Below are 23,694 nucleotides of genomic sequence, written 5' to 3' on the forward strand. Positions count from 1 at the left end.
GCAAACATATTGGGCGATATGTTCCTCAGAGTTTTAATCAGCATTGGATTGCCACTCCATACCCACTTATCCATGCTAAATTTTTTCAGTGCCCATCTCAATCCATCTTCCGGACATGCGCCCGACGAAATCCAGGCAGGTCAACCTGTCTCCGGGTCCAGAGTCAAAATCCAAAAGAATCGCAGCTAAGGAGGACACTAGCGCTGGTGAATTTTTAACGGTCCCATTGAAAATAACAGGCCAGGGAAAAGGTAAGTATCTAAGGTATGTGATGGGATTTGGGTGGGAGTGGGTCGGACATGGGACAGTCAAGGTCAGATTGATAACTGGTGGGGGTGGGACAGTGTGGGGACTGGTCTCAGTATATAAAAGTTACACTTAAGTTAGAAATGATTTTATGTCTTCTAACTTTTTCACATTAACTATTAACATAACACTGGTAGAACCATCCAAAGTTAGCGATTTAAATCACTTTGTTGGATGATTCCCAGTGCAGCGCAACTGCCCAGGGAAAGTTAGCATTTCTGGGCAATTGTCACATAAACCCTTACCAGAGAACTTGAGAGGGATTCCCCAGCACATCTATGGAGTACTCCCCCAAATCTAAATGTGGGAGCCAGGAAGTCACAGCACGGTAGCACAAGTGGGTTCACAGCGCCAGGGTCCCAGGTTCGATTCCCTGCTGGGTCACTGCCTGTGCGGAGTCTGCACGTTCTCCCCGTGTCTGCGTGGGTTTCCTCCGGATGCTCCGGTTTCCTCCCACAGTACAAAGACGTGCTGGTTAGGTGGACTGGCCATGCTAAATTGCCCTTAGTGTCCAAAAAGATTAGGAGGGGACTTCCGGGTGCGGCTATGCAGAGCTAGGTCGCATGTTCGGTAGCTCCCGCTTGGAACGGACTTTTGGGCTCTTTACAGCGCCCCCAATGGCATTTGTTCGACATTTCCCGGTGTGGGAAGAAGACTGCAACATTCCCCCAACAGTGTCCCCAGGAATGGTATGTCTCTTGGTTACCAGACCCGGCAGAAACAGTAAAAGATTTGGCTGAGACAAAAGCCTCTTCCAGCATGCAGGCGGGGGAAGGGCAAGCTTAAAGGCTGCAAGCTGACTTGATGGCCTTTATTAAAGGTGAATTCTTGCAGCAGAGGGAACAACTGTGAAAAGATCTACCAAGGCCATTGAAGAAGCGGGGCCGAGGCTTCTGGTGGCCGCCATGGAGGAGTAGGTCGCGCATTCGGCAGCTCCCGTCTGGAACGGACTCAGACCTTTTTCAGGAGTTTCCACAGACTTTTTGGGGCAGATTGGTGAAGCGAACACTGCCAAAAAAAAGATTAGGAGGGGTTATTGGATTAGGGGGATAGGATGGAAGAGGGCTTAAGTGGGTCAGTGCAGACTCGATGAGCCGAATGGCCTCCTTCTGCACTGTATGTTCTATGTATTACAGTTGGAGACTTCAATAAAGATGGAAAATGCTGGAAAAACTCAGGAGGTCTGGCAGCTCATTGGACCAGAAATGTTAACTCTGTTTCTCTTTTCACACATGCTGCCAGAACCACTGAGCTTTTCCAGCACTCAAGTCTTTATTTCAGAACACCAGTATTATGCATTTGTTATACTGGAGACTCTTTCTGTAATTATAACTCGAAAGATGACAACATAGATACAAAAAAACCAAAAGAATTGCTGAAAATATTCACTTCCAAATAAACTCTGACCGTTTGCCATTGTACAAAGGTAGCTGCTATGTTAGATGACTAAATGCAGAAAGGATTAGATAAATCTTTACTATACACACCTGTTCAAGTCTTTGTATAAGAGCAGTATTGCAGGTGATCTTTTCTTCAGCTTGCTTCACTGCCCCAGTTTGGGAAGAAAATGTATGCTGTGTCATAGTTGAGTGAAGATCTGAAGTCAATGAACTATTGATATCAAAAGCAGTTGGCTCCTTCCCATTTGGTATGTTCACATTCAAAAGAGGCTCATCATGAAGAGAGTCAATGCTGGTGCAGCTGCTGCTATTTGAGAACTGAAGTGGGGCAAACTGAGCAATGAATGAGTCATCAGCACTTATACATTCCTGAGCAGGTGTGTTGGTATCATTGAAGCAAAAAGGTGCATTCAATACTACTCCTGCACGAGTAACATTTGTCGTCCACTCAGCCAAGAAATGCTGTCCTTGGTTGTTAACCACTGTAGACATTTTAGAATTTTCCATCAAATTGTTTTGATCATGGAAAAAGCTTAAATTCTTGCTTTGGTGTCCCGAGCATTTCACAATTCTGCAAAAATGAAAAGGTGTTACTTCTCTCAAAATGCAGAATTAGATTAAAATCCAAACCAAATTCCTCCAAAAGCTCTTAAATTAACATACAAGTAGTTAGTCGTACAGACAAGGTTCTATCTGTTCTACACCAAATATAATTTGGTTAGCACTGCTGCCCCACAGCACCGAGGACCCAGGTTTTCGGGTCACTGTCCGTGTGGAGTTTGCACATTCTCCCCTTGTCTGCGTGGCTCTCACCCCCACAATCCAAATATGTACAGGCTAGGTAGATTGGCGACACTAAATTGCCCTTTAATTGGAAAAGAAATGGGTACTCTAAATTTAAAACAAAATACACTGAATGTAATCTTGTTACTCAGGATGGTCTGACTAGCCCCAGCACAACTGAATCTGGAAGACTGACTGCTTTGAACATGGGGTGTTATAAGATTGTACTGTCCTGAACAGGGTGTCATGTGATCTGCTACATTCTGCCCGACAACAAGCCCATGCGGTTTGGTTACCGTGGAAACCAGGGGATCTATATAATTAGGAGGATAATTCAACTGAATGTCTGATTTAAGACTTTATTTACCAACTTGGGACATTAGACCTGCAACCAGAGGAGAATGGAGCTCAGGAATTAAAACCTGAATTTGGTAGTTCCATCACCCTTTAGAACTCTACGCTCTTCCAGTTCTATCTTATGCGCATCTCTGATTACATTTTCTTCATCACTGGTAGTAGTACCATCAACAGCTTTAGCTCCATCTCTGGTTTTGTCCCCCTGAAATTTCTACCCCTCTTCTCCTTTAAGATGTGCCTTAAAACCTACTCTTTGACCAAACGTTTGCTAACTTGTCCTATCTGCTATGGATCTTGTTGTCAAATTTGGTCTGTATAACACTTCTGAGAAACATCTCAATATTTAACTGATATGTAACTATGTTAAATCATTACATGAAAGAAAGGTTATTGTTGGTGTTGGGTTTCAGATTTTTGAATGCTTTCACCCCAACCATCCCAACCTCGTCTGTCCTCGGATATTAAAATTTCTATTATCCCTGCGGCAACTCTTTGCGACAGAAACCAAAAATTATTCCCATTGAAGTGTTCTCATCTCCTAGCTTGACATTCCTTCAGATACAAAAATATATTTAAATATTTAATCAAATTTCCTGAAAAGGTGCAAGGACATATTTGGAGAAAATGATAGTGTTCATAATTTCTGCAATTCAGATGTTGACAATGATAACTTTTGCAGGCAATGCGGAGGTAATTCCACAGACATCAGTTCATATTTTGCACAATACACAGCACTAAATTTCCATATTTATGAAACCTTAGCCTGGTAAGCTGAATCCCCAGGTAATAGCCCTTGCCCATAACTCCAAGTCAGGTCCAGATGCAGGATAACTGCATGATTAATAACCATCATTGCTTAAATCACCTTAATTTTTCAGACTCTTCAAGAATAAAAATTATTTCTTTTAAGACTTTTATCTATTTTATCTCTCTCAATCTCATCTTTCCCTCTCTATTTCTCAATCTGTAACTGATTTTACATCAAATTAAATATTAACATTTTCACATCTTGAATCAGCAAGTCTCAGTAAGAAACTTAGTCCGATTGGTGAAAGAGATAATGTTTCTTGGCCTGTTCACATAGATCCCAGAGGTCGACATGCTGTATCAAATCCCTAATGACCGCAAGTTCCTGCTCAGAAGCCCATACAAAATTTGCAGGCAGTAAGCACAACAAATGGCAAGTGCCATCTGTTCACTACTGACTGCAAATCCTGGTCAGTGCAGACACAGGACATTTGGAATGTCAATATTCACTTTCATTTATCTGCTTACCTCAAATACACCTGTGGTATTCAACTGCAATTGTCTACTTACCTCAACTACGCTCTTCAAGTATTCCATTCAATTTATTTTAGAAGTAGAAAGCAATATTAATGGGGGTACTGCACCCTGTCTGTCAAACTGTTATTTTCTCTTTTCTGAGCTCTTGGTCCATTGTGCTTTATCAACATTGATCGGTCTTTCCTACATGACAAGCAGCATGTTCAGTAGTAGCCTTCAAAAGCAAAAACTTTCAGGGAAAAAAGTGCAAGGATTGAGAAATAGTGAGAGAATGGGTTAACTAGATTCTCAATGGGCCCCAAGAGGCTTCTTCTGTGTTGTTCTATAATTATAAGTGACTACACTTCAAAAAGGTAGCATTGAAGACATATCCAAGTCTTGAAAGATGCCACGTAAAGTCAATTCTTACATTTGTTTTTCATTGCCTTCAGTTTGATTTTCAAATCGGTTTTAATATCATACTTAAGCCCCTGGATTTCCATCCTTCACATTTTCCTCAGGCGCTTCACTTTCTTTATAATGCCTCTAGTTCTTAAATGCTTATCTGATAACACAATTCCACATGTTTCCTCTTGTTCGTTCATAGAACATAGAACATAGAACAATACAGCGCAGTACAGGCCCTTTGGCCCACGATGTTGCACCGAAACAAAAGCCATCTAACCTACACTATACCATTATCATCCATATGTTTATCCAATAAACTTTTAAATGCCCTCAATGTTGGCGAGTTCACTACTGTAGCAGGTAGGGCATTCCACGGCCTCACTACTCTTTGCGTAAAGAACCTACCTCTGACCTCTGTCCTATATCTATTACCCCTCAGTTTAAAGCTATGTCCCCTCATGCCAGCCATTTCCATCCGCGGGAGAAGGCTCTCACTGTCCACCCTATCCAACCCCCTGATCATTTTGTATGCCTCTATTAAGTCTCCTCGTAACCTTCTTCTCTCCAACGAAAACAACCTCAAGTCCATCAGCCTTTCCTCATAAGATTTTCCCTCCATACCAGGCAACATCCTGGTAAATCTCCTCTGCACCCGCTCCAAAGCCTCCACGTCCTTCCTATAATGCGGTGACCAGAACTGTACGCAATACTCCAAATGCGGCTGTACCAGAGTTCTGTACAGCTGCAACATGACCTCCTGACTCCGGAACTCAATCCCTCTACCAATAAAGGCCAACACTCCATAGGCCTTCTTCACCACCCTATCAACCTGGGTGGCAACTTTCAGGGATCTATGTACATGGACACCTAGATCCCTCTGCTCATCCACACTTCCAAGAACTTTACCATTAGCCAAATATTCCGCATTCCTGTTATTCCTTCCAAAGTGAATCACCTCACACTTCTCTACATTAAACTCCATTTGCCACCTCTCAGCCCAGCTCTGCAGCTTATCTATATCCCTTAGGTCACGAAAAACTAAATATCGCAGCTGCTGGAAATCTGAAACACATAACAACAGAAAATACTGGGAGAACTCTGTTGTATGGAATCATAGAATATAACACAGAGATCATTTGGCCCATCGTGATGATGATGGCTCTTTGAAAAAGTCCTACTCTCCTGCTTTTTCCCCCATAGCCCAGCAAATCTTTCATTTTCAAATATTTTACCCAATTCCATTTTGCACGTTATTATTCAATCTTCTTCCACCCCACGATCAGACGGCGAATTCCAGATTATCTTAACTTGCTGATTAAAAGTATTTTACTCATGTCATCCCATCTTGAATGTTTCCTGTGGTTGGACTAGATATAATTTGGAGATGCCGGCGTTGGTCTGGGGTCTTACAACACCAGATTAAAGTCCAACAGGTTTGTTTCAAATCACTAGCTTTCAGAGCACTGCTCCTTCCTCAGGTGAATTAAGAGGTAGGTTCCAGAAACATATATATATAGACAAAGTCAAAGATGCAATACGATACTTTGAATGCAAGTCTCTGCAGGTAATTAAGTCTACAGGTCCAGACAGAGCAACTGGAGAGGGATAATCATAGTTTAAGGAGGTGAGGTTAAGGTTCGTTAATCTCGCCACATAACAAAGTCTTAATTTTCATGGCCTCGTTCTAGTAAATCTTCTCCGCACCCTTGCCATTGTTCTGACACACATCCTAAAGCATGATGCCCAGAACAGGTCACAACACACCAGCTCGCCCTAACTGATGTTTTATAATGGCTGAGCAGAACTTACTTGCTCTATCTATAAAGTCAAGAATTCCATTTTTTAAACCATGGTGTGGTTCTCTTAACTAAAGGTCTACATACAAAACATCGTAAGAAGTCTTACAACACCAGGTTAAAGTCCAACAGGTTTGTTTCAAACACTAGCTTCCGGAGCACTGCTCCTTCCTCAGGTGAATGAAGAGGTATGTTCCAGAAACATATATATATAGACAAATTCAAAGAACATTCTTTGAATTCTGGAACATGCCTCTTCATTCACCTGAGGAAGGAGCAGTGCTCCAAAAGCTAGTGATTTGAAACAAACCTGTTGGGACTTTAGCCTGGTGTTGTAAGACTTCTTACTGTGCTCACCCCAGTCCAACGCTGGCATCTCCACATCATACAAAAAAATCGACCACAAAACCCTCATCAACCATCTCCACTACTTTTCATCACATCTGCCTGAAGCAGCGTATAAAACGTTAACAAGCTCGAAAATAGCAACAATAGTCACTGGAGGCCTTGCAAACGTCAGTTTACGTTGCACCTATCACCTCGTAAAATGCCCCATTGTGCTTGTATTACTGCATAGGTCCATCGCTTATTTTGCAGCTCTAGCGCTTTGGCCTTTTGTTAAGTCGCCATTTGATGGTTTCATCAGCAGACACTGTCAAAGGCTCCCACCGATTTTGAATCTGTAATCACGTTCACAGCTTCAATATTAATACAAACTGAATATGCAAGAATTAAAATAGCTAAGGGAACATCAGGAGACGCGACTAGGAAACTCCACAATCATCACCAGAATAAACCCTAGCTGGCACTGTATTAGTTTAAACGCCGAGGGAAACTTACAATCCCTAATTGTCGGCGCTGCCTGGATGGAGCGGGCAGCCAGCACTTGCGCAGCGTGCACGAGAGCGACAACTTAACTGACAAACCCAACTGTTCCAAACCGCTCTCAAATCTACCGCCATTTTGAAATGTTAAACCGCCGTCTTCAGTGGGCGTGCGCCTGATCTCCAAGCACTCTGGGAATTGTAGTCCTTCGCACGGGCTCTCTTCCAAGAACTACAATTTCGGTCAGGCTGGAGTCTCCACGTCCTGCTGCTGCTTATTGGGTGTGTGGGTTGGACAGTGCTTGTGCCTAGTGCAGTACCACTCAGCGCAAGTTGCTTCTGATGGCCAAAGTCCCTTTCAGGAACATTTGGTTGTTCCGGATGTAGGAAATATATGTTGGCATAATGTTCCGGAACTGGCGCGAGTCTCCATAATTACTCCATAAAAGAGGGAACTGAGGTATGTGAGGGATTTTTGGGGTAAGATTGTGCTATATGGATACATGTTTTATTTTCCAGCCCCCACCGCGACGTACAGTAAAACAGTGGAAGTGAGACCGGGACCGGACAACCTCACATTTGCCGGAGATGTAATTGCAGAGCGCGGAGAGAAGTCATGATTGCGACATGAAGGATTTAAGGATAATTTTGTGGCGGCTAGTTATACAAATAAAAACACGTCGAATCAAATCGAATTCTCCCATTTGTAATAAAAACTTTTGAATTGTAAACACAAAATGACTTGATTCCGGTAGGTGTAAATAAAATTTGGGAAGATTGAACTAAGGTGTTAATGACAAGGCCAACATTTATTGCCCAGCCCTAATCGCCATTGATCTTGCTAGACCAGGGTTTCCCAGACTTTTTTCAGACACTGAACCCTTTTGACCTCCCAAGGGTACTGAAGCAACCCCTGAGAAACATTCTTATTGTATTGAAGAGCCAAACCACAAAATAAGTTCGTTTTTGTGCAGTGGGGACATACAAAGACCTCATTTATATAAGTATTTTCTATTTCTTGTGTGTATACATTTACTATAATTAAAAAGTTCTCATTAAAAAACGCTCCTCTTAACCTAAACAATATCTCTTTGTAATGTTATACTCTTATCTGTATTGCTTACAGCCCTTCATGGCAAATTTGTAAAAGGTGTGTGAGGAGAGAGGGGGCTACACCAAAGTGATAGACATTGACCGGGTAGCAAATTAGACACGTGTGGTAAGTTCTGCTAAGTCCTTTTCAGATTTAGCTATAGACTTAGAATCAAGATATAGTATTAACCTTCAAGGAAGTTAGGCTGGCTTCTTAAGTAGAGAACTGTCTGGAGTGGCAGTTATGTCAATCAACTGAGTAAGATTGAGTGAGTAGTGATTTAGATTGTCATGGGAATTCGGTGCACGGCAGAAAGAGGTGTGGTATACATAGGAATAATTTAATTCAGTAAATTAAGTTAACTAACAACGTAACTAACGCGAGGCTGAACAGGTGTGTTGCAACAGTGGAATGTGAAAGATTTTGGACATCAAGGTGGTCTATGACAAACGCGTCTGCAGAAACTATGCATCTCGAGCAATTCTGGATCAGGACTATTGATCTGGAACCCAACCTGGAGACACAACGCAACATAAGGGAGGGGAAGAAATACCTGGAGACTTTGTTCCAGGAGACAGTCATGCCTTTTAGAATAGGGTTGTATGTTTTGGTCAACAGTGAGGAACAGGAGGTTGTGACCATGAGTGAGGCAGGTAAAGGATAGTGGAAGAGCCCCTCACTTTCGCAATTGTCAAACAGATTTGAGATGTTCACAACCTTTGTGGATGAAAGTCTGCTAGGTGGATGAACAGGCTAGCCATGGCACCATGGTACATGAAGCTATTCAGGTGGGGGAGCAAACATGTAGTGTTAGCAGGGAACAGGCTAGTGAGGTGGATTGACACTGTTCTCTGTAGCAAAGAGGAGTCCAGAGGGCTGTGTTGCCTGCCCGGTTCCAAGGTTCTGCTCCGGACTGGAGCAGAACTTACAGTGGGACGGGGAGGATCCAGTCTTCAAGGTCCATGTAGGTACCAACTACATAGGCAGGACAAGGAAAGCGGTTCTGCATAGTCAGTATGAGAAATTGGATACCAAATTAAGAAGTAGAACCTCAATGATAATCTCTGGATTATTACCTGAACCACATGCAAATTGGCATAAAACAAATAAGATTAGGGAAATTAATGCGTGACACAAAGTCTGATTTGGGAGAAGTGGGTTCCAATTCTTGGAGCACTGGCATTAGTACTGGCGCAAGGAGGAGCTGCACTATTGGTATGGTCTACACCTGAATCGGCTGAGATGAATCTTCTTGTGAATCAAATAACTAGGGAAGTAGAAAAAGCTTTGAACTAAAAAAAAGGGGCAAGGGATCAAGCTTGGGTAGATGTAGCAAAACCAGGGGAAGATTCAAGGCAGAAAACCATAATAGTAATATGGGAAATGAGAGTCATAGAATAGCAGGAAGGGGATAAGAAATAAAACATAAGAATAAACCAATAGTCACAAGGATAACAAAAAGGCAAAGTTAGACGCTCAGTAGCACTCAACAAAGTGAATTAATTGATAGCGAACATTGAAGTAAATAAATATGAACTGAGCTATTATGAAGACATGGCTGCAGGATGACAAGGATTGGGTTCCAAATATTGAGGAGTATATGACATTCAAAAGAATTGGAAACTAAGTAAAAGTGGAGGGGTTGCATTGTTGATAGAGGATGGCATTGGTGCAATAGTTAGAGATGATCTGGGTTTGGGAGGTCAGCAGATAGAATCGGTTTGGATGGAAATAAGGAATAGAAGGGGAAAGAAGTCAATGGTGGAAGTAGTCAGCAGGCCCCGAACAGTAAACCACAAGGTAAGATGAAGTATACAAGAAGAAATATTTGCTGCTTCTGATAAACAGACAGCAATAATCATGGGTGATTTTTAAAAATAGATATTTTTATACAAACAAAATTTTATTTATTACAAACATGACAATACAACAAATCCCAACCTCATATTATTCCCGAAGTATACCCCCTCATCCCTCCGCAAAGAAAACAAAACCTCAATCTGACTTAAAACAAGGACTAGCATTTCCCTGAAAAAGGAGATGAAGGGCTGCCACACCTCGAGTAGAACCCTTCCGCTAACCCCACCATGTTATACTTAATCTTCTCCAGGTGCAAGAATTCTACCAGGTTTCCCAACCAAACCAAGGCCTTGGTGGCACCGGGGACCTCCACCCAAACCAAACTCGTCTCCAGGCTATCAGCAAAGCGAAGGCTAGGACATCTGCCCTGGTCCCCGTCTGTAGCACTGGCAAGTCCAATACTCCAAAAATGGCCACCAAAGGGCCACTCCAGCTGAGCGCCCCAAATCCCTGACTTTGTATCAAAAAAGGAGACCCAGAAACTAACCAACTTGGGGCAAGACCAAAACATGTGCTTATGATTCGCTGGCCCCCTAGAGCACTGCTCACACTTATCTTCCACTCCCGAGAAGAATCCACTCATGCACACCCTAATCAGTTGCGCCCTGTGCACCACCTTGAACTGGATCAGGCTTGACCTCTCACGTGAAAATGTGAAGTTGACCCTGTAAAAATCCCCACTCCCCCCTCAAAGACCAAACTAAGCTCACCCTCCCACTTCCTCTTAAGTTCCTCCAGTGATGCTGCTCCGTCGATAACATCTGCCCATAGAGACTTCCGGGTGCGGCTATGCAGAGCTAGATCGCATATTCGGTAGCTCCTGCTTGGAACGGACTTTTGGGCTCGTTACAGGGCCCCCACGGCATTTGTTTGCCATTTCCTGGTGTGGGAAGAAGGCTGCAGCATTCCCCCGACAGTGTCCCCCAGGAAGGGTATGTCTCTTGGTTCCCAGGCACGGCAGAAACAGTAAAAGATTTGGCTGCAACTGCAGGATAAACAGGGCCTCTTCCAGCATGCAGGCGGGGGAAGAGCAAGCTTAAAGCTGCAAGCTGACCTGAGGGCCTGTATCAAAGGTGAATTCTAGCAGCAGAGGGAACAACTGTGAAAAGATCTCATCAAGGCCACTGAAGGGACTTCCGGTTGCGGTGATGCCTAGCTAGCCGCACGCTTCGGCGGCTCCAGCTCCGACGGACCTTCGGGCTCTTTTAAGAGCCCCAACGGGGAATTTTTCGACGACGCAACCCGGTGTGGGGTGTGTGAGAAGGGAGTCCCGTCCCCCCAAACGAAGGAGGAAAAAACCGGCGGCGGCGGCTGCAGCGCGAGGAATCGTCGACCAAAGGGTCAGAAAGAGAGAAGTACAAGATGGCGGCGGAGAAAGCGCAGGCGACATGGGGGACTGAGCAGGATGAAATCGTGAGACGGTGCGTGGAGCTGCTGAAGAGGGAGGTGCTGACCCCGATGCTACAGGCAATTGAGGGGCTCAAGGAGACATTAAAGACCCAGAAAACTGAGCTCCGCGTGGTGGAGCAGAAGGTGACAGATATTGAGGACGAGATCCTGGGCCTGGCGGTTAAGACTCAGACGCACGAGGCACTTCATAAAAAGTGTACTGAAAGGATCGAGGCCCTAGAAAACGGAGCGCGAAGGAAGAACCTTTGGATACTAGGTCTCCCTGAGGGTGTGGAAGGAGTGGACTGTGGAGAGTACGCAAGTAAGATGCTGAGCTCACTGATGGGTGCTGAGGCCCCTGCGGGCCCCATGGAGGTGGAGTGGGCAAATCGGATTCCGGCGAGAAGACCAAAAGCGGGAGAACCACCGAGGGCGATAATCATGCGACTTTACCGCCTTAAGGTCAGAGAAGAGGTCCTGAGATGGGCTAAAAAGGTGCGGAGTAGCAGATGGGAGAATGCTGTGGTACGGATATACCAGGATTGGAGTGCGGAGGTGGCGAGAAGAGGGCGAGCTTCAACCGAGCCAAAGAGGTGTTGCATAAAAGGAAGGTGAAGTTTGGGATGCTGCAGCCGGCAAGACTATGGGTCACGTATCAGGAGAGACACTATTATTTCGAGATGGCGGAGGAAGCATGGTCCTTCATCAAAGAAGAGAAATTGGACCGGAACTGAGGGACTGATGCTGCAGGAAATGTTATTGTTATTGTTTTTGTTAATGTTAAGGTGGAAGTTAATTGAGAAGTAAACAGGGAAGGGGGAGACATTGGGGAAATGTGGGCGCCGGTGAGGGGGGAAAGACAGGACATAGTCGGAGAATGGGGAAGGAGAGGGGGAGGGGAAAGGGAGCTGCGCCATAAGAGGCGGGTCAGGTAAAGGGATGTTCCCGCGCCAGAAAGAATAAGACGGGAAGACAGGCGCAAGGCGGATGGGAGTTCCCCCACACGGGGGGGGTCGAGGAGTGAGCAGGAGTAGCCGGGGTCAGTTGAAGTCAGCTGACTTACGGAAGTGATATGGGGGAGCAATTGTGCTAGATAGGGATGGGGCGGGGGGGGGGGGTGGAGGGGGAGGGGGGAGGGGGACAACTGGGTTGCTGCTGCGGAAATCCAAAAGGAAATGGCTAAAGAGTGGGTGGGCGGGGATGGTGTGCGACGCTGGGGGAGCGAGCGGGAGCGCGGAGGCGTGATATGGGGCTGGCCTAGAGAAGGTAATGGCTAGTCGACACGGGAGGGGGGCAGGTATCCCCCTAGTGAGGCTGATCACGTGGAACGTGAGAGGCCTGAACGGACCGATAAAAAGGGCCCGAGTGCTCGCGCATTTGAAAGGACTAAGGGCAGACGTGGTTATGCTCCAAGAGACGCACCTAAAGGTGGCGGACCAAGTTAGGCTAAGGAAAGGATGGGTGGGACAGGTGTTCCACTCAGGACTGGACGCAAAGAACAGAGGGGTGGCCATTTTGGTGGGGAAACGGGTAGCATTTGAAGCAAAGAACATCGTAGCAGATAGCAGAGGTAGATATGTAATGGTGAGTGGTAGGCTGGAGGGAATGGAGGTCGTGTTGGTTAATGTGTATGCCCCAAATTGGGACAATGCGGGATTCATGAGACGGATGCTGGGGCGTATACCGGACCTGGAGGCAGGAAACTTGATTTTAGGAGGAGACTTTAATACGGTGCTGGACCCGGGGCTAGATAGATCCAGCTCAAGGACCGGAAGAAGGCCGACAGCGGCCAAGGTACTTAAGGGGTTTATGGACCAAATGGGGGGAGTGGATCCATGGCGATTTCTTAGACCTAGGGCTAGGGAGTTTTCCTTCTTCTCCCATGTCCATAAAGTGTACTCCCGGATAGATTTTTTTGTGTTGGGAAGGTCGTTGATCTCTAGGGTGGAAGAAGCTGAGTACTCAGCCATAGCGGTTTCGGATCATGCCCCACATTGGGTGGACCTGGAAGTAGGAGAGGACAGGGAGCAGAGAACACTCTGGCGATTAGATGTGGGACTGATGGCGGATGAGGGAGTGTGTGCAAGAGTGCGGGGGTGTATTGAGAGATACCTGAAGGCCAATGACGACGGCGAGGTCCCTGTGGGAGTGGTCTGGGAAGCATTAAAAGCGGTGGTCAGAGGAGAGCTGATCTCTATTGGGGCCCAAAAAAGGAAAACAGAGGCCAAGGAAAGGGAAAGATTACTGGGGGAGATTTTAAGGGTGGACAGGGAATTTGCAGAGACCCCGGAGGAGGAATTGTACAGGGAGAGGAGACGACTCCAGACGGAGTTTGACCTTCTGACCACCAGAAAGGCGGAGGTACTGTGGAGGAAGGCACAGGGGGGGAGATATGAATATGGGGAAAAGGCTAGTCGCCTGTTGGCGTATCAATTGCGAAAGAGGGCAGCAGCGAGGGAGATAGGAGGAATTAGAGACGAAAGGGGAGACACGGTGCGAAGGGCAGGAAAGATAAATGAGGTGTTCAAGACCTTCTATGAGGAACTGTATAGGTCTCAACCCCCAGAGGGAGAGGAGGGGATGCGGCAGTTCCTGGACCAATTGAGGTTCCCGAAAGTGGAGGAGCAGGAGGTGGCAGGCCTGGGGACGCCGATTGAGGTGGACGAGGTTATTAAGGGACTGGGAAGCATGCAAGCAGGGAAGGCCCCGGTGCCAGACGGGTTCCCGGTGGAATATTACAGAAAATATGTGGACTTGTTGGCCCCGTTGATGGCGAGGACGTTCAATGAGGCCAGGGAAGGGGGGACTCTACCCCCGACGATGTCGGAGGCGACGATATCGCTAATTTTGAAGAGGGACAAAGATCCGTTGCAGTGCGGGTCCTATAGACCTATTTCACTATTGAACGTGGACGCCAAATTGCTGGCAAAGGTACTGGCATCGAGGATAGAGGACTGTGTCCCGAGGGTGGTGCACGAAGACCAGACAGGGTTCGTAAAAGGGAGACAACTGAATGTTAACGTGCAACGACTATTAGGGGTGATAATGATGCACCCAGTGGAGGGGGAGGCAGAGATAGTAGCGGCAATGGACGCAGAGAAGGCATTTGATAGGGTGGAGTGGGAGTATGTATGGGAAGTGTTAAGGAGGTTTGGGTTTGGGAACAGGTTTATTAGCTGGGTTAGACTTCTTTATGGGGCTCCAACGGCAAGCGTAGTTACAGGTCGACATAGATCGGAGTATTTCCGATTATATAGGGGAACAAGACAGGGATGCCCGCTGTCTCCATTGTTGTTCGCGTTGGCAATTGAACCTCTGGCCATGGCGTTGAGAGACTCCAGGAAATGGAGAGGGGTGATTAGAGGGGGAGAAGAACACCGAGTCTCGTTATACGCAGATGACCTATTGTTATACGTGTCGGACCCAGCGGGGGGGATGATAGAGGTTATGCGAATTTTGAGGGGGTTCGGGGAATTCTCGGGGTATAGGCTAAACATGGGGAAGAGTGAATTATTTGTGATACATCCAGGGGACCAGAGTAGAGAGATAGAAGGCTTACCGCTAAGGAAAGTGGAAAGAAACTTCCGATACCTGGGGATTCAGATCGCTAGGAGCTGGGGAACCTTGCACAAACTTAATCTGACACGGCTGGTAGAACAAATGGAGGAGGACTTCAAGAGGTGGGACATGCAGCCTCTATCGCTGGCGGGCAGGGTGCAAGCAATTAAGATGATGGTCCTCCCGAGGTTCTTATTTGTATTTCAATGTCTCCCTATACTAATCACCAAGACCTTTTTTAATAAAATAGATAGGAGCATCACAAGCTTCGTGTGGGCAGGGAAAGATCCGAGAGTAAGGAGGGGGTTCCTTCAGCGTAGTAGGGACAGAGGAGGACTGGCACTACCGAACTTGGGTGATTACTTTTGGGCCACCAATGTGGCAATGATACGTAGATGGATGATGGAGGGTGAGGGAGCGGCGTGGAAAAGACTAGAGAGAAAGTCCTGTAAAGGGACGAGTTTAGAGGCGCTGGTGACGGCGCCGCTACCGTTCTCACCTAAAAAGTTTACCACGAACCCGGTGGTGGCGGCAACACTGAATATCTGGGGACAGTGGAGGCGACAGAGAGGGGTGCGGGGAGCCCTGGTGGGGTCCCCTATCAGGAACAACCATAGGTTCGCCCCAGGAAGAATGGATGGAGGATTTCAGAGCTGGTACCAGTTGGGAATTAGGAAGGTGGGAGATTTATTTATAGATGGGACTTTTGCGAGCTTGGGGGCATTGGAGGAAAAGTATAAGTTGCCCCGGGGAAATTTCTTGCGATATATGCAGGTGAGGGCGTTTACTAGACAACAGGTGAGGGAATTTCCGTTGCTCCCGACACAGGGGATACAGGACAGGGTGCTTTCAGGGGTGTGGGTCGGAGAGGGCAAGGTGTCAGAGATTTATAGAGAGATGAGGGAAGAGGGGGAGGAGTCGGTGGGCGAACTAAAAGGAAAGTGGGAAGAAGAATTAGGGGAGGAGATAGAGGAGGGTATGTGGGCTGATGCCCTAAGCAGGGTAAATTCCTCTTCCTCATGCGCCAGGCTTAGCCTGATTCAATTTAAGGTGCTACATAGAGCACACATAACAGGGGCAAGATTGAGCAGGTTCTTTGGAGTGGAGGACAAATGTGGGAGGTGTGGCGGGAGCCCGGCAAACCACGCACATATGTTTTGGGCGTGCCCGGCACTGGAAGGGTATTGGAAGGGAGTGACGGGAGTGATTTCGCAGGTGGTGAAGGCCCGGGTCAAACCAGGCTGGGGGTTAGCTCTATTTGGAGTTGCGGAAGAGCCGGGAGTGCAGGAGGCGAAAGAGGCCGATGTCGTGGCCTTTGCGTCCCTAGTAGCCCGGCGCAGGATCCTACTCATGTGGAAGGAGGCGAAACCCACCGGATTGGAGGCCTGGGTAAATGATATGGCGGGGTTCATTAAACTGGAGCAGATAAAGTTTGCCCTGAGAGGATCGGCTCAAGGGTTCACCAGGCGGTGGCAGCCATTTCTCGACTACCTAGGGGAACGTTAGAGGGAAGACAGATGACCAGCAGCAGCAACCCAGGGGGAGGGGGGCAGGTTTAGTTTAGTTTAGGTCAATAGACAATGGGGCTTTGTTACCTGTGTATTGTTACAAATTTCTGTTTTGTTATTGTTTCGTTTGCTTTGTAAGAGGGAAAAATTGTTGTTTGGAAAAAATTTTCAATAAAATATATTTTTAAAAAAACATCTGCCCATAGACATCTGAAATCTTACCCTCCTCCAACTCGGCCACGGACAGGACCATGTCCATAAGCAAAGGCGATGGTACCAGGGTTAACAAAGGAAGCTCTTTGCTATAAACTCACACACCTGAAAGTACCTGAATACATTCCCTCACAGGAACTGGAACTTCTTTAACAACTTCTCTAGACCAGCGACCTTGCCCTCCAGAAACATGTCTCTAAATCTCTCCAAACCCTAGACAATGAATCTAAGACAGCCCAAACCTATGGTTCCTACAGATCGGAGCCAACAGCAACATGGAGCCCAGTTTGAAATGCTGCCTAAACTGATTCCAAATTCTCAATGGTATCACCAGCAGGCTCAAAGAGATCCTGGCAGGGAAAAAAGGAAGCGGTGCTGTAACCAGGGAATTCTCCGGCGCGGGGATTTGGTGGGGGCGCGATTCTCTGGCCCGCGATGGGCCGAGTGGCCACCTGTTTTAGGCTGGTCCCGCCGGCGTAAATTAGAGTAGGTACTTAGCGGCGGCACCTGGCTCTGCGGGCGGCCTCCAGGGTCCTCGGGGGCTCGCGGGGTGATCTGGCCCCGGGAGGTGCCCCCACGGTGGCCTGGCCCGCGATCGGGGTCCACCGATCCATGGGCGGGCCTGTGCCGTGGGGGCACCGACGCGGAGATGAACCCCTCTTGCGCATGCACTGGGATGACGCCAGCACAAGCTGGCGCTCCCACGCATGCGCCAACTCGCGCCAGCCGGCAGAGGCCCTTTGGCGCCGGTTGGCGTGGCGCCAAGCCCGTTCCGCGCCAGCCGGTGTGGCGCAACCCACTCCTGCGCCGGCCTAGCCCCTGAAGGTGCGGAGGATTCCGGTCCTTCGGGGCGGCCCGACGCCAGAGTGGTTCACGCCACTCCTTCGCGCCGGAGTTGCCTGCCCCGCCAATTCCCACAGAATCCCGCCCCAGATCTTTGAATCATGCCCGCACCTTATCACTATTTGCCGCCCAGTATTAGCATAACAGATTAGATAATGCCAACTCCCCTCTCAACTGCCTTTCCCTTTGCAAAAACTGGATGGGGTGGGGGGGGAAGACTGGGAGACACTAGAACAAAAACATAAACCTTCATCTTCACTGTCTGTACCCTTCCCACTAAGGTCAGAGGGAGGGCATCTTTTCAAATCAGCCTTCACCCCATCCACTAGACTAGAAAAGTTAAGTTTATGGAGCATGGGCCACCCAAATATCGGAAGCTTGTCTTGGCCGGATCAGCTCCCCTTCCCAGAGGGTTCATCGAAAAAAATTCACTCTTGGCCAGATTTAGCTTTTACCCCAAAAAGGAGCCAAACCTCCTGACCAGCTCCATTATCTCCCCCGGGATAGATCGTCCACAATTAAGGACACCCTATGCTCCATCTCCCCACGCTCCATCCCTCTCCATCTGCAGATGATCTTAATGCAATGGCCAATGGCTCGATTGCTAAGGCAAAAAAAAAGCAGAGATGACGGACTCCCCTATCTTGCACCTATAGAATCATAGATATTAGCAGCATGTAAACAGGCCCTTTGGCCCAGCTTGTCCATGCCGCCCAGTTTCTATCACTAAGCTTGATCCACCTGCCCGTATTTGGCCCATATTCCTCTATACCCACCCTGCTCATGTAACTGTCTAACTGCTTTTTAAAAGACAAAATCGTACCTGCCTCTACCACTGCCTCTGGCAGCCCGTTCCAGATGCTCACCACCCTCTGTGTGAAGAAATGGCCACTCTGGTCTCATTTGTATCTCTCCCCTCTCACCTTAAACCTATGCCCTCTAGTTCTAGACTCCTCTACCTTTGGGAAAAGATGTTGACTATCTACCTTGTCTGTGCTCCTAATTATTTTATAGACCTCTATAAGATCACACCTAAGCCTCCTATGCTACAGGGAAAAAGGTCCCAGCCTGTCCAGCGTCTCCTTATAACTCAGACCATCAAGCCCTGATAGCATCCTCGTAAATTTCTAGTTTAACAATATCCTTCCTATAATAGTGTGACCAGAACTGAACACAGTATTCCAAGTGTGGTCTTATCAATGTCTTGTACAACTTCAACAAGACGTCCCAACTCCTGTATTCAATATTCTGACCAATAAAACCTAGCATGTTGAATGCCTTCTTCATCACACTGTCCACCTGCAACTCCACCTTCAAGGAGCTCTGTACTCCTAGATCTCTTTGTTCTGTAACTCTCCCCAACTCCCTACCATTAACTAAGTAGGTCCAGCCCTGATTTGATCTAACAAAATGCATCATCTCACATCCAATTTCCTGTTCAGTTGGAAATAACCTGAGCTCAGGGCATTAGTACACACACTGGCGTTCGGGGCCCTGTACAAAAGCATAATCCATGAAATAAATTTTAGCCTAAAGCCAAACACCGCCGCCCCCCCCACCCGGTATCTCAAAGAGGTGCACCCACTCAATTCTATCGAACGTCTTCTCTGCGTCCATCTTTAGTAATTTGATGAGTAAATTCATTTAAGATTTTAAATCTTATTGAGGACTAAATTGATATAAATGTCAAGCAGTTGCATTCTACGACTAGAACCTCATCACCAAGTTGCCTCTTAAACTAAACTATTTCTTCTGTGGACAAACTGCAATACCAAAAACTACTTCATGAAAAAATGCCACCATGTACTGAAATTATATAACTGGTTACAGAATAATGGATAACTTTGAAAAAGAAATAACCTTGTAAGTCACAATATTTTTGTTAAATGTTGTTAGTTTCTATTCAGTATGAAATAATTCCAAAGCATACTCAAGCAAATTGTCTCGCTTGAGCAGGAGTACCATGGCTGTATTTACTGACTGTGTGGTCGTTCTGAATGTGAAGGAATTATCCATAAAAGAGAAAAACAAGTTGAAGACTGCTATTAAGAATAATAATGGAATAATTTCCTATCTGGTCAATCGGCAGGTATGACTTAGATTACCATCTCTGCTTGTCTGCACTAATGTTAACATTTATTATGCATTTATTGTGGAATAATCCTATTTTGACTAATTTTCGAGTATTTAATGCAATGTTGTATTTTGATTCAATTAATTAATCTAAAGTCCAATGCAAAACTGATTTTAACCAATAATTTATTATTATAGCTGTTAAATCATGCTTACAGTTACCTGACGTTTAGCCACATCATAGTAACAGTTATAATGTAGAGTGAAATATACATTTCTGCATCAGTTACATTGTCCCATGCTCAGTGCTATAAGCTATGGCCAATGACAAAATCAGTGAATTTTCGGCAGAAAAGCTAGCACCTTGGCCAAAAGCTGCATACATGAAGAGGGATTGTGTTTCTTTTAAACATACATGAGGGAGGCAATGAAATGAAATGAAAATCGCTTATTGTCACAAGTAGGCTTCAAATGAAGTTACTGTGAAAAGCCCCTAGTCGCCACATTCCCTGTGGTGACAAGGGGATTTTCACAGTAACTTTATTGCAATGTTAATGTAAACCAACTTGTGACAATAATAAAGATTATTATTATCTAAGGATTTGAGATCCTTCCTAAATTGTGGTGCTCAGAATTGGACATAATTCTCCAGCTGGGCACTTACCAGTGTTAGAACATAGGAATAGAACATAGAACAAAGGTTTATTATCACTCCGTTGCTTTTTAATTCTATACTTCTATAAAGCCAAGATTCCTGTATGTCTTTTTTAATGTTTTTAGTGGGTTTATTATACATAAATACAAATACACACAGAATGAAAAAGGTTTTTTTTTACAAGGGGGGGGGGCAACTAATGCTATTTACATTTTGGTCAGTTTCTATTATTTATTTGCATGAGCCTCGACGTTGGATCGTTCCTTCTTCTCGTTCTTTTGTCCGCCTTCCTTCTTGCTGTATTCATTGTGGCCGTTGTCTTCTCCTGTGTTTTCTCTCTCGCTTGTGTTCCCATCTCTTTCCTCCCTCCTGGTTCTCCTCCATTGTGTTCCCCCTCCCCCCACCTATCCTCTTCCCTACTACCCACTTTTCTCTCGCTGGGTTTGGCTACACTTTCTTGTTTCCCCGCGTCCGGTCCCCCCCCCCCCCCCCCCCCCCCCTCCCCCCCCACCCCTTCTCGTATTGCATCTTGGCTACTTCGTCCTAGCTCCTGGCTACTTAATTGCTGGCCACAAACAGGTCCCGGAACAATCGGGTGAATGGCTCCCATGTTTTGTGGAAGCCATTTTCCGACCCACGGACTGTATGCCTTTTTAACCACTTTCTCAATATGTTTTGCTGCCTTCAAAGACTTGTGCATGTACATTCCTGTTCTTGGCTTCCACCCTCCCGTGCAGGCATCCTACAGTCAACGTTTTTAATCTGCTATATAAATGGTAACTCTGTTTGCAATGAGAGCTTGCCAGCAAATAGATTTCCCAAAGCCAGAGAGCAGTGAGTAACCATTTCACAGCTATTTTATGCTATGATCCATCGAGTGATTCTTGTTAGCTCTACCCATGTCAAGAGATGTAATAAAGACAGGAAATGCTGGAAATACTCAGCAGGTCTGGAGCATCTGTGGAGAGAGACAACATTTTTGGGCTCGATTTTAATGCTGCCCATCATGGTGGGAAACATGGCTGCTAAGCCCACTTGTCTGGCAGTGACAAAACCTCACCCATTTATGTTGCAGTGTGAAAGGGATGAACGTGGGATTCCCAGGTGCTGGCGGCAGGATGTCAATTAGGCTAGTTGATACTATTACCCCTGAGCCCACTGTAGTTTAGTGCTCACTCGGGGATTTCCCAGCTTTCTCGTGGCCTCTGAAGAGCTCCCAACAAGTCCTGTCAGCCATCCAGGATAGCCAGGAACTATTGAAGTGAGGGACCTGACATTTGTAAGAGGTTGGGAGACACTGTAAACTACAACCCTCCTCATGCCTCTGCCCACCAGCTCTCAACCAGCGAGACTCCTGTTGTCCCAAAATTTCAGGTTGATGACCTTTCCTCAACTGGATATGAACGCTTGTTCAGTGTATGATTTTCTTCAAGCATGCATAATAAGTACGCATAAAATTATGTTCCATTTTCTATCATATGTGCAATGCATTGCAAGGTATAACTGACACTACACTTGCACTTTCCCCACATCCACTCCCCATCCACACCCTAGCAAAATTGTAATAATTCACAGTCAAATCAAGCAACAAGCACCAATTACAAGTATTGGCGATTTAATGCAAGGCAAGCTACCTTGTTACTGAAATATTAATAACTCACTGGACTGGTCATGATTATTTTCAAATATAATTGCTTCAGAAATCAGTCCTTTTTTTGTTTAATTTCACAGTGTACCCACGTTGTCGCATCTGACCTCAATACCATGAGTTCTTGTAGACTGAAAGCCATCCAGAAATATAATATTCCTGTTGTAAATCTGGATTATATACCTAACTGCATTAAAGAAGGTAAACTTTTGGATGTCAGCTGCTACAAACCATGTGAACCAACACCTTGTGCAAATGATGATGGTAGGTACAGTGTGAAATTGGACTAACTCTGTCATATGACCGACCACATATAGGTATTAAACTGGTAAAATTGATGAACAAATAGTTTGTGGGGTACAGTTGCAAAGATCGCCTAGGACTGTTGAGAATTTTGCAACCAATGTTTCACCAAGGCTCAACTCTGCATTTTAGGTTCCTGGAGCTCCCCTTAATTCAATATTCAATTTAAATCCTTTACAAATTGCAAAGATATTTCAAGTTTTGAGGTCTGTTTGCAATGTTCCCTATAAAAGTTAGTCGTTCTGGGCGGCCTATTTTTTCCATTGTGTGCTCTTTTACATTTCCTTGTTAAATTTTTTTTAATGCGCTGGTGCATTATTTTTCAATGAACAAACGGTGTGCAGTACCTTTTAGCCTACTGCCCCATCCCGCACCTGCACGACTTAGCAGGAACATTGTCCGGATGCCTGTCCCCTTGGTTACCTAATATCTTTTGACTTGCTATCTTATGATTGAACCTTTGGGCAGACTGGCGACAAGCATCGTGTGTGTATGTGTGCCTGTGTGTGTTTCTGAGAACCTTGTGCATGTATGATTAGGATCTGTACATATGTGACAGCACATGTATGAAAGTAGTGCACATGCAAAAAAGGAATGAGCTTTATGCCTCTTCCGGCAATAGTATAGAAGACTTGCTCCAGAAGCAGTTTCAGTACAGCTACTACATTGGCATCTACCCGGCAATGTGGAGAATTATCCAGGTATGTCCTGTACATAAGAAACAGGACAAATCCAACCTGCCTAATTACTGCCCCATTAATCTACTCTTTATCATCAGGAAGGTGATGGAAGGGGTCGTCAAAAGTGCTATCAAGCGGCACTTACTCGGCAATGACCTGCTCACGGACACTCGGTTTGGGTTCTGTCAGGGCCACTCAACACCTGACCTCATTACAGCCTTGGTTAAAACATGAACAAAAGGGGAGGTGAGAGTGGCTGCCTTTGACATCAAGGCAGCATTTGACTGAATATGGCATTAAGAAGCCCTAGCAAAACTGGAGTAAATGGGAATCAAATGGAAAACCCTCCACTGGTTGGAGTCTTACCTGGCACAAAGGAAGATGTTGTGGTGGTTGGAGGTCAATCTTTGCTCTAGGGCATTAATACAGGAGTTCCTCACAGTAGGATCCTAGGCCCAACCATCTTAGCTGCTTCATTAATTACTTTCCTTCCATCGTAAGATCAGAAGTAGGGATGTCCACGCATGACTGCAATGTGCAGAATCATTTGTGACTTTTCAGGTAATGAAGCAGTCCATGTCCAAATGCGGCAAGACCTGGACAATATCCACACTTGGGCTGACAAGTGGCAAGCAACATTGGTGCCACACAAGTGCCAGTCTAACCATCGCCCCATGAAATTCAATAACACTCCCATTGCTGAATCCCCCACTATCAATGTCCTAGGGCATACC

General features: G+C 46.0%; 2 protein-coding genes across 4 annotated transcripts in view; one reads left to right on the forward strand and one right to left on the reverse strand.

The window, feature by feature from the left end:
• cpap (centrosome assembly and centriole elongation protein) overlaps window positions 1-7,272 on the reverse strand; it is a 168,013-nt gene extending 160,741 nt beyond the window's left edge. The window contains exons 1-2 of one of the 2 annotated variants that reach the window (XM_072476807.1): window positions 7,154-7,272; window positions 1,794-2,277 (exon numbers count right to left, since the gene is read on the reverse strand). In XM_072476807.1, coding sequence (XP_072332908.1) covers window positions 1,794-2,213 — 420 coding nt within the window. In that variant the 5' untranslated portion in view covers window positions 2,214-2,277; window positions 7,154-7,272. Of the gene's footprint in view, window positions 1-1,793; window positions 2,278-4,163; window positions 4,337-7,153 lie in introns of those variants that run through there. The other variant, XM_072476808.1, reaches the window with a different exon arrangement.
• Window positions 7,273-7,383: 111 nt separating this feature from the next.
• The window catches only part of parp4 (poly (ADP-ribose) polymerase family, member 4), a 341,167-nt gene continuing 324,856 nt past the window's right edge, over window positions 7,384-23,694 (forward strand). The window contains exons 1-4 of one of the 2 annotated variants that reach the window (XM_072476809.1): window positions 7,384-7,597; window positions 8,264-8,356; window positions 19,558-19,690; window positions 22,061-22,241. In XM_072476809.1, coding sequence (XP_072332910.1) covers window positions 19,565-19,690; window positions 22,061-22,241 — 307 coding nt within the window. In that variant the 5' untranslated portion in view covers window positions 7,384-7,597; window positions 8,264-8,356; window positions 19,558-19,564. The remainder of the gene's footprint in view (window positions 7,598-8,263; window positions 8,357-19,557; window positions 19,691-22,060; window positions 22,242-23,694) is intronic. The other variant, XM_072476810.1, reaches the window with a different exon arrangement.

The sequence above is a fragment of the Scyliorhinus torazame genome, chromosome 15 (genome assembly GCF_047496885.1).
Source record: "Scyliorhinus torazame isolate Kashiwa2021f chromosome 15, sScyTor2.1, whole genome shotgun sequence".
Classification (NCBI taxonomy): Eukaryota; Metazoa; Chordata; class Chondrichthyes; order Carcharhiniformes; family Scyliorhinidae; genus Scyliorhinus; species Scyliorhinus torazame.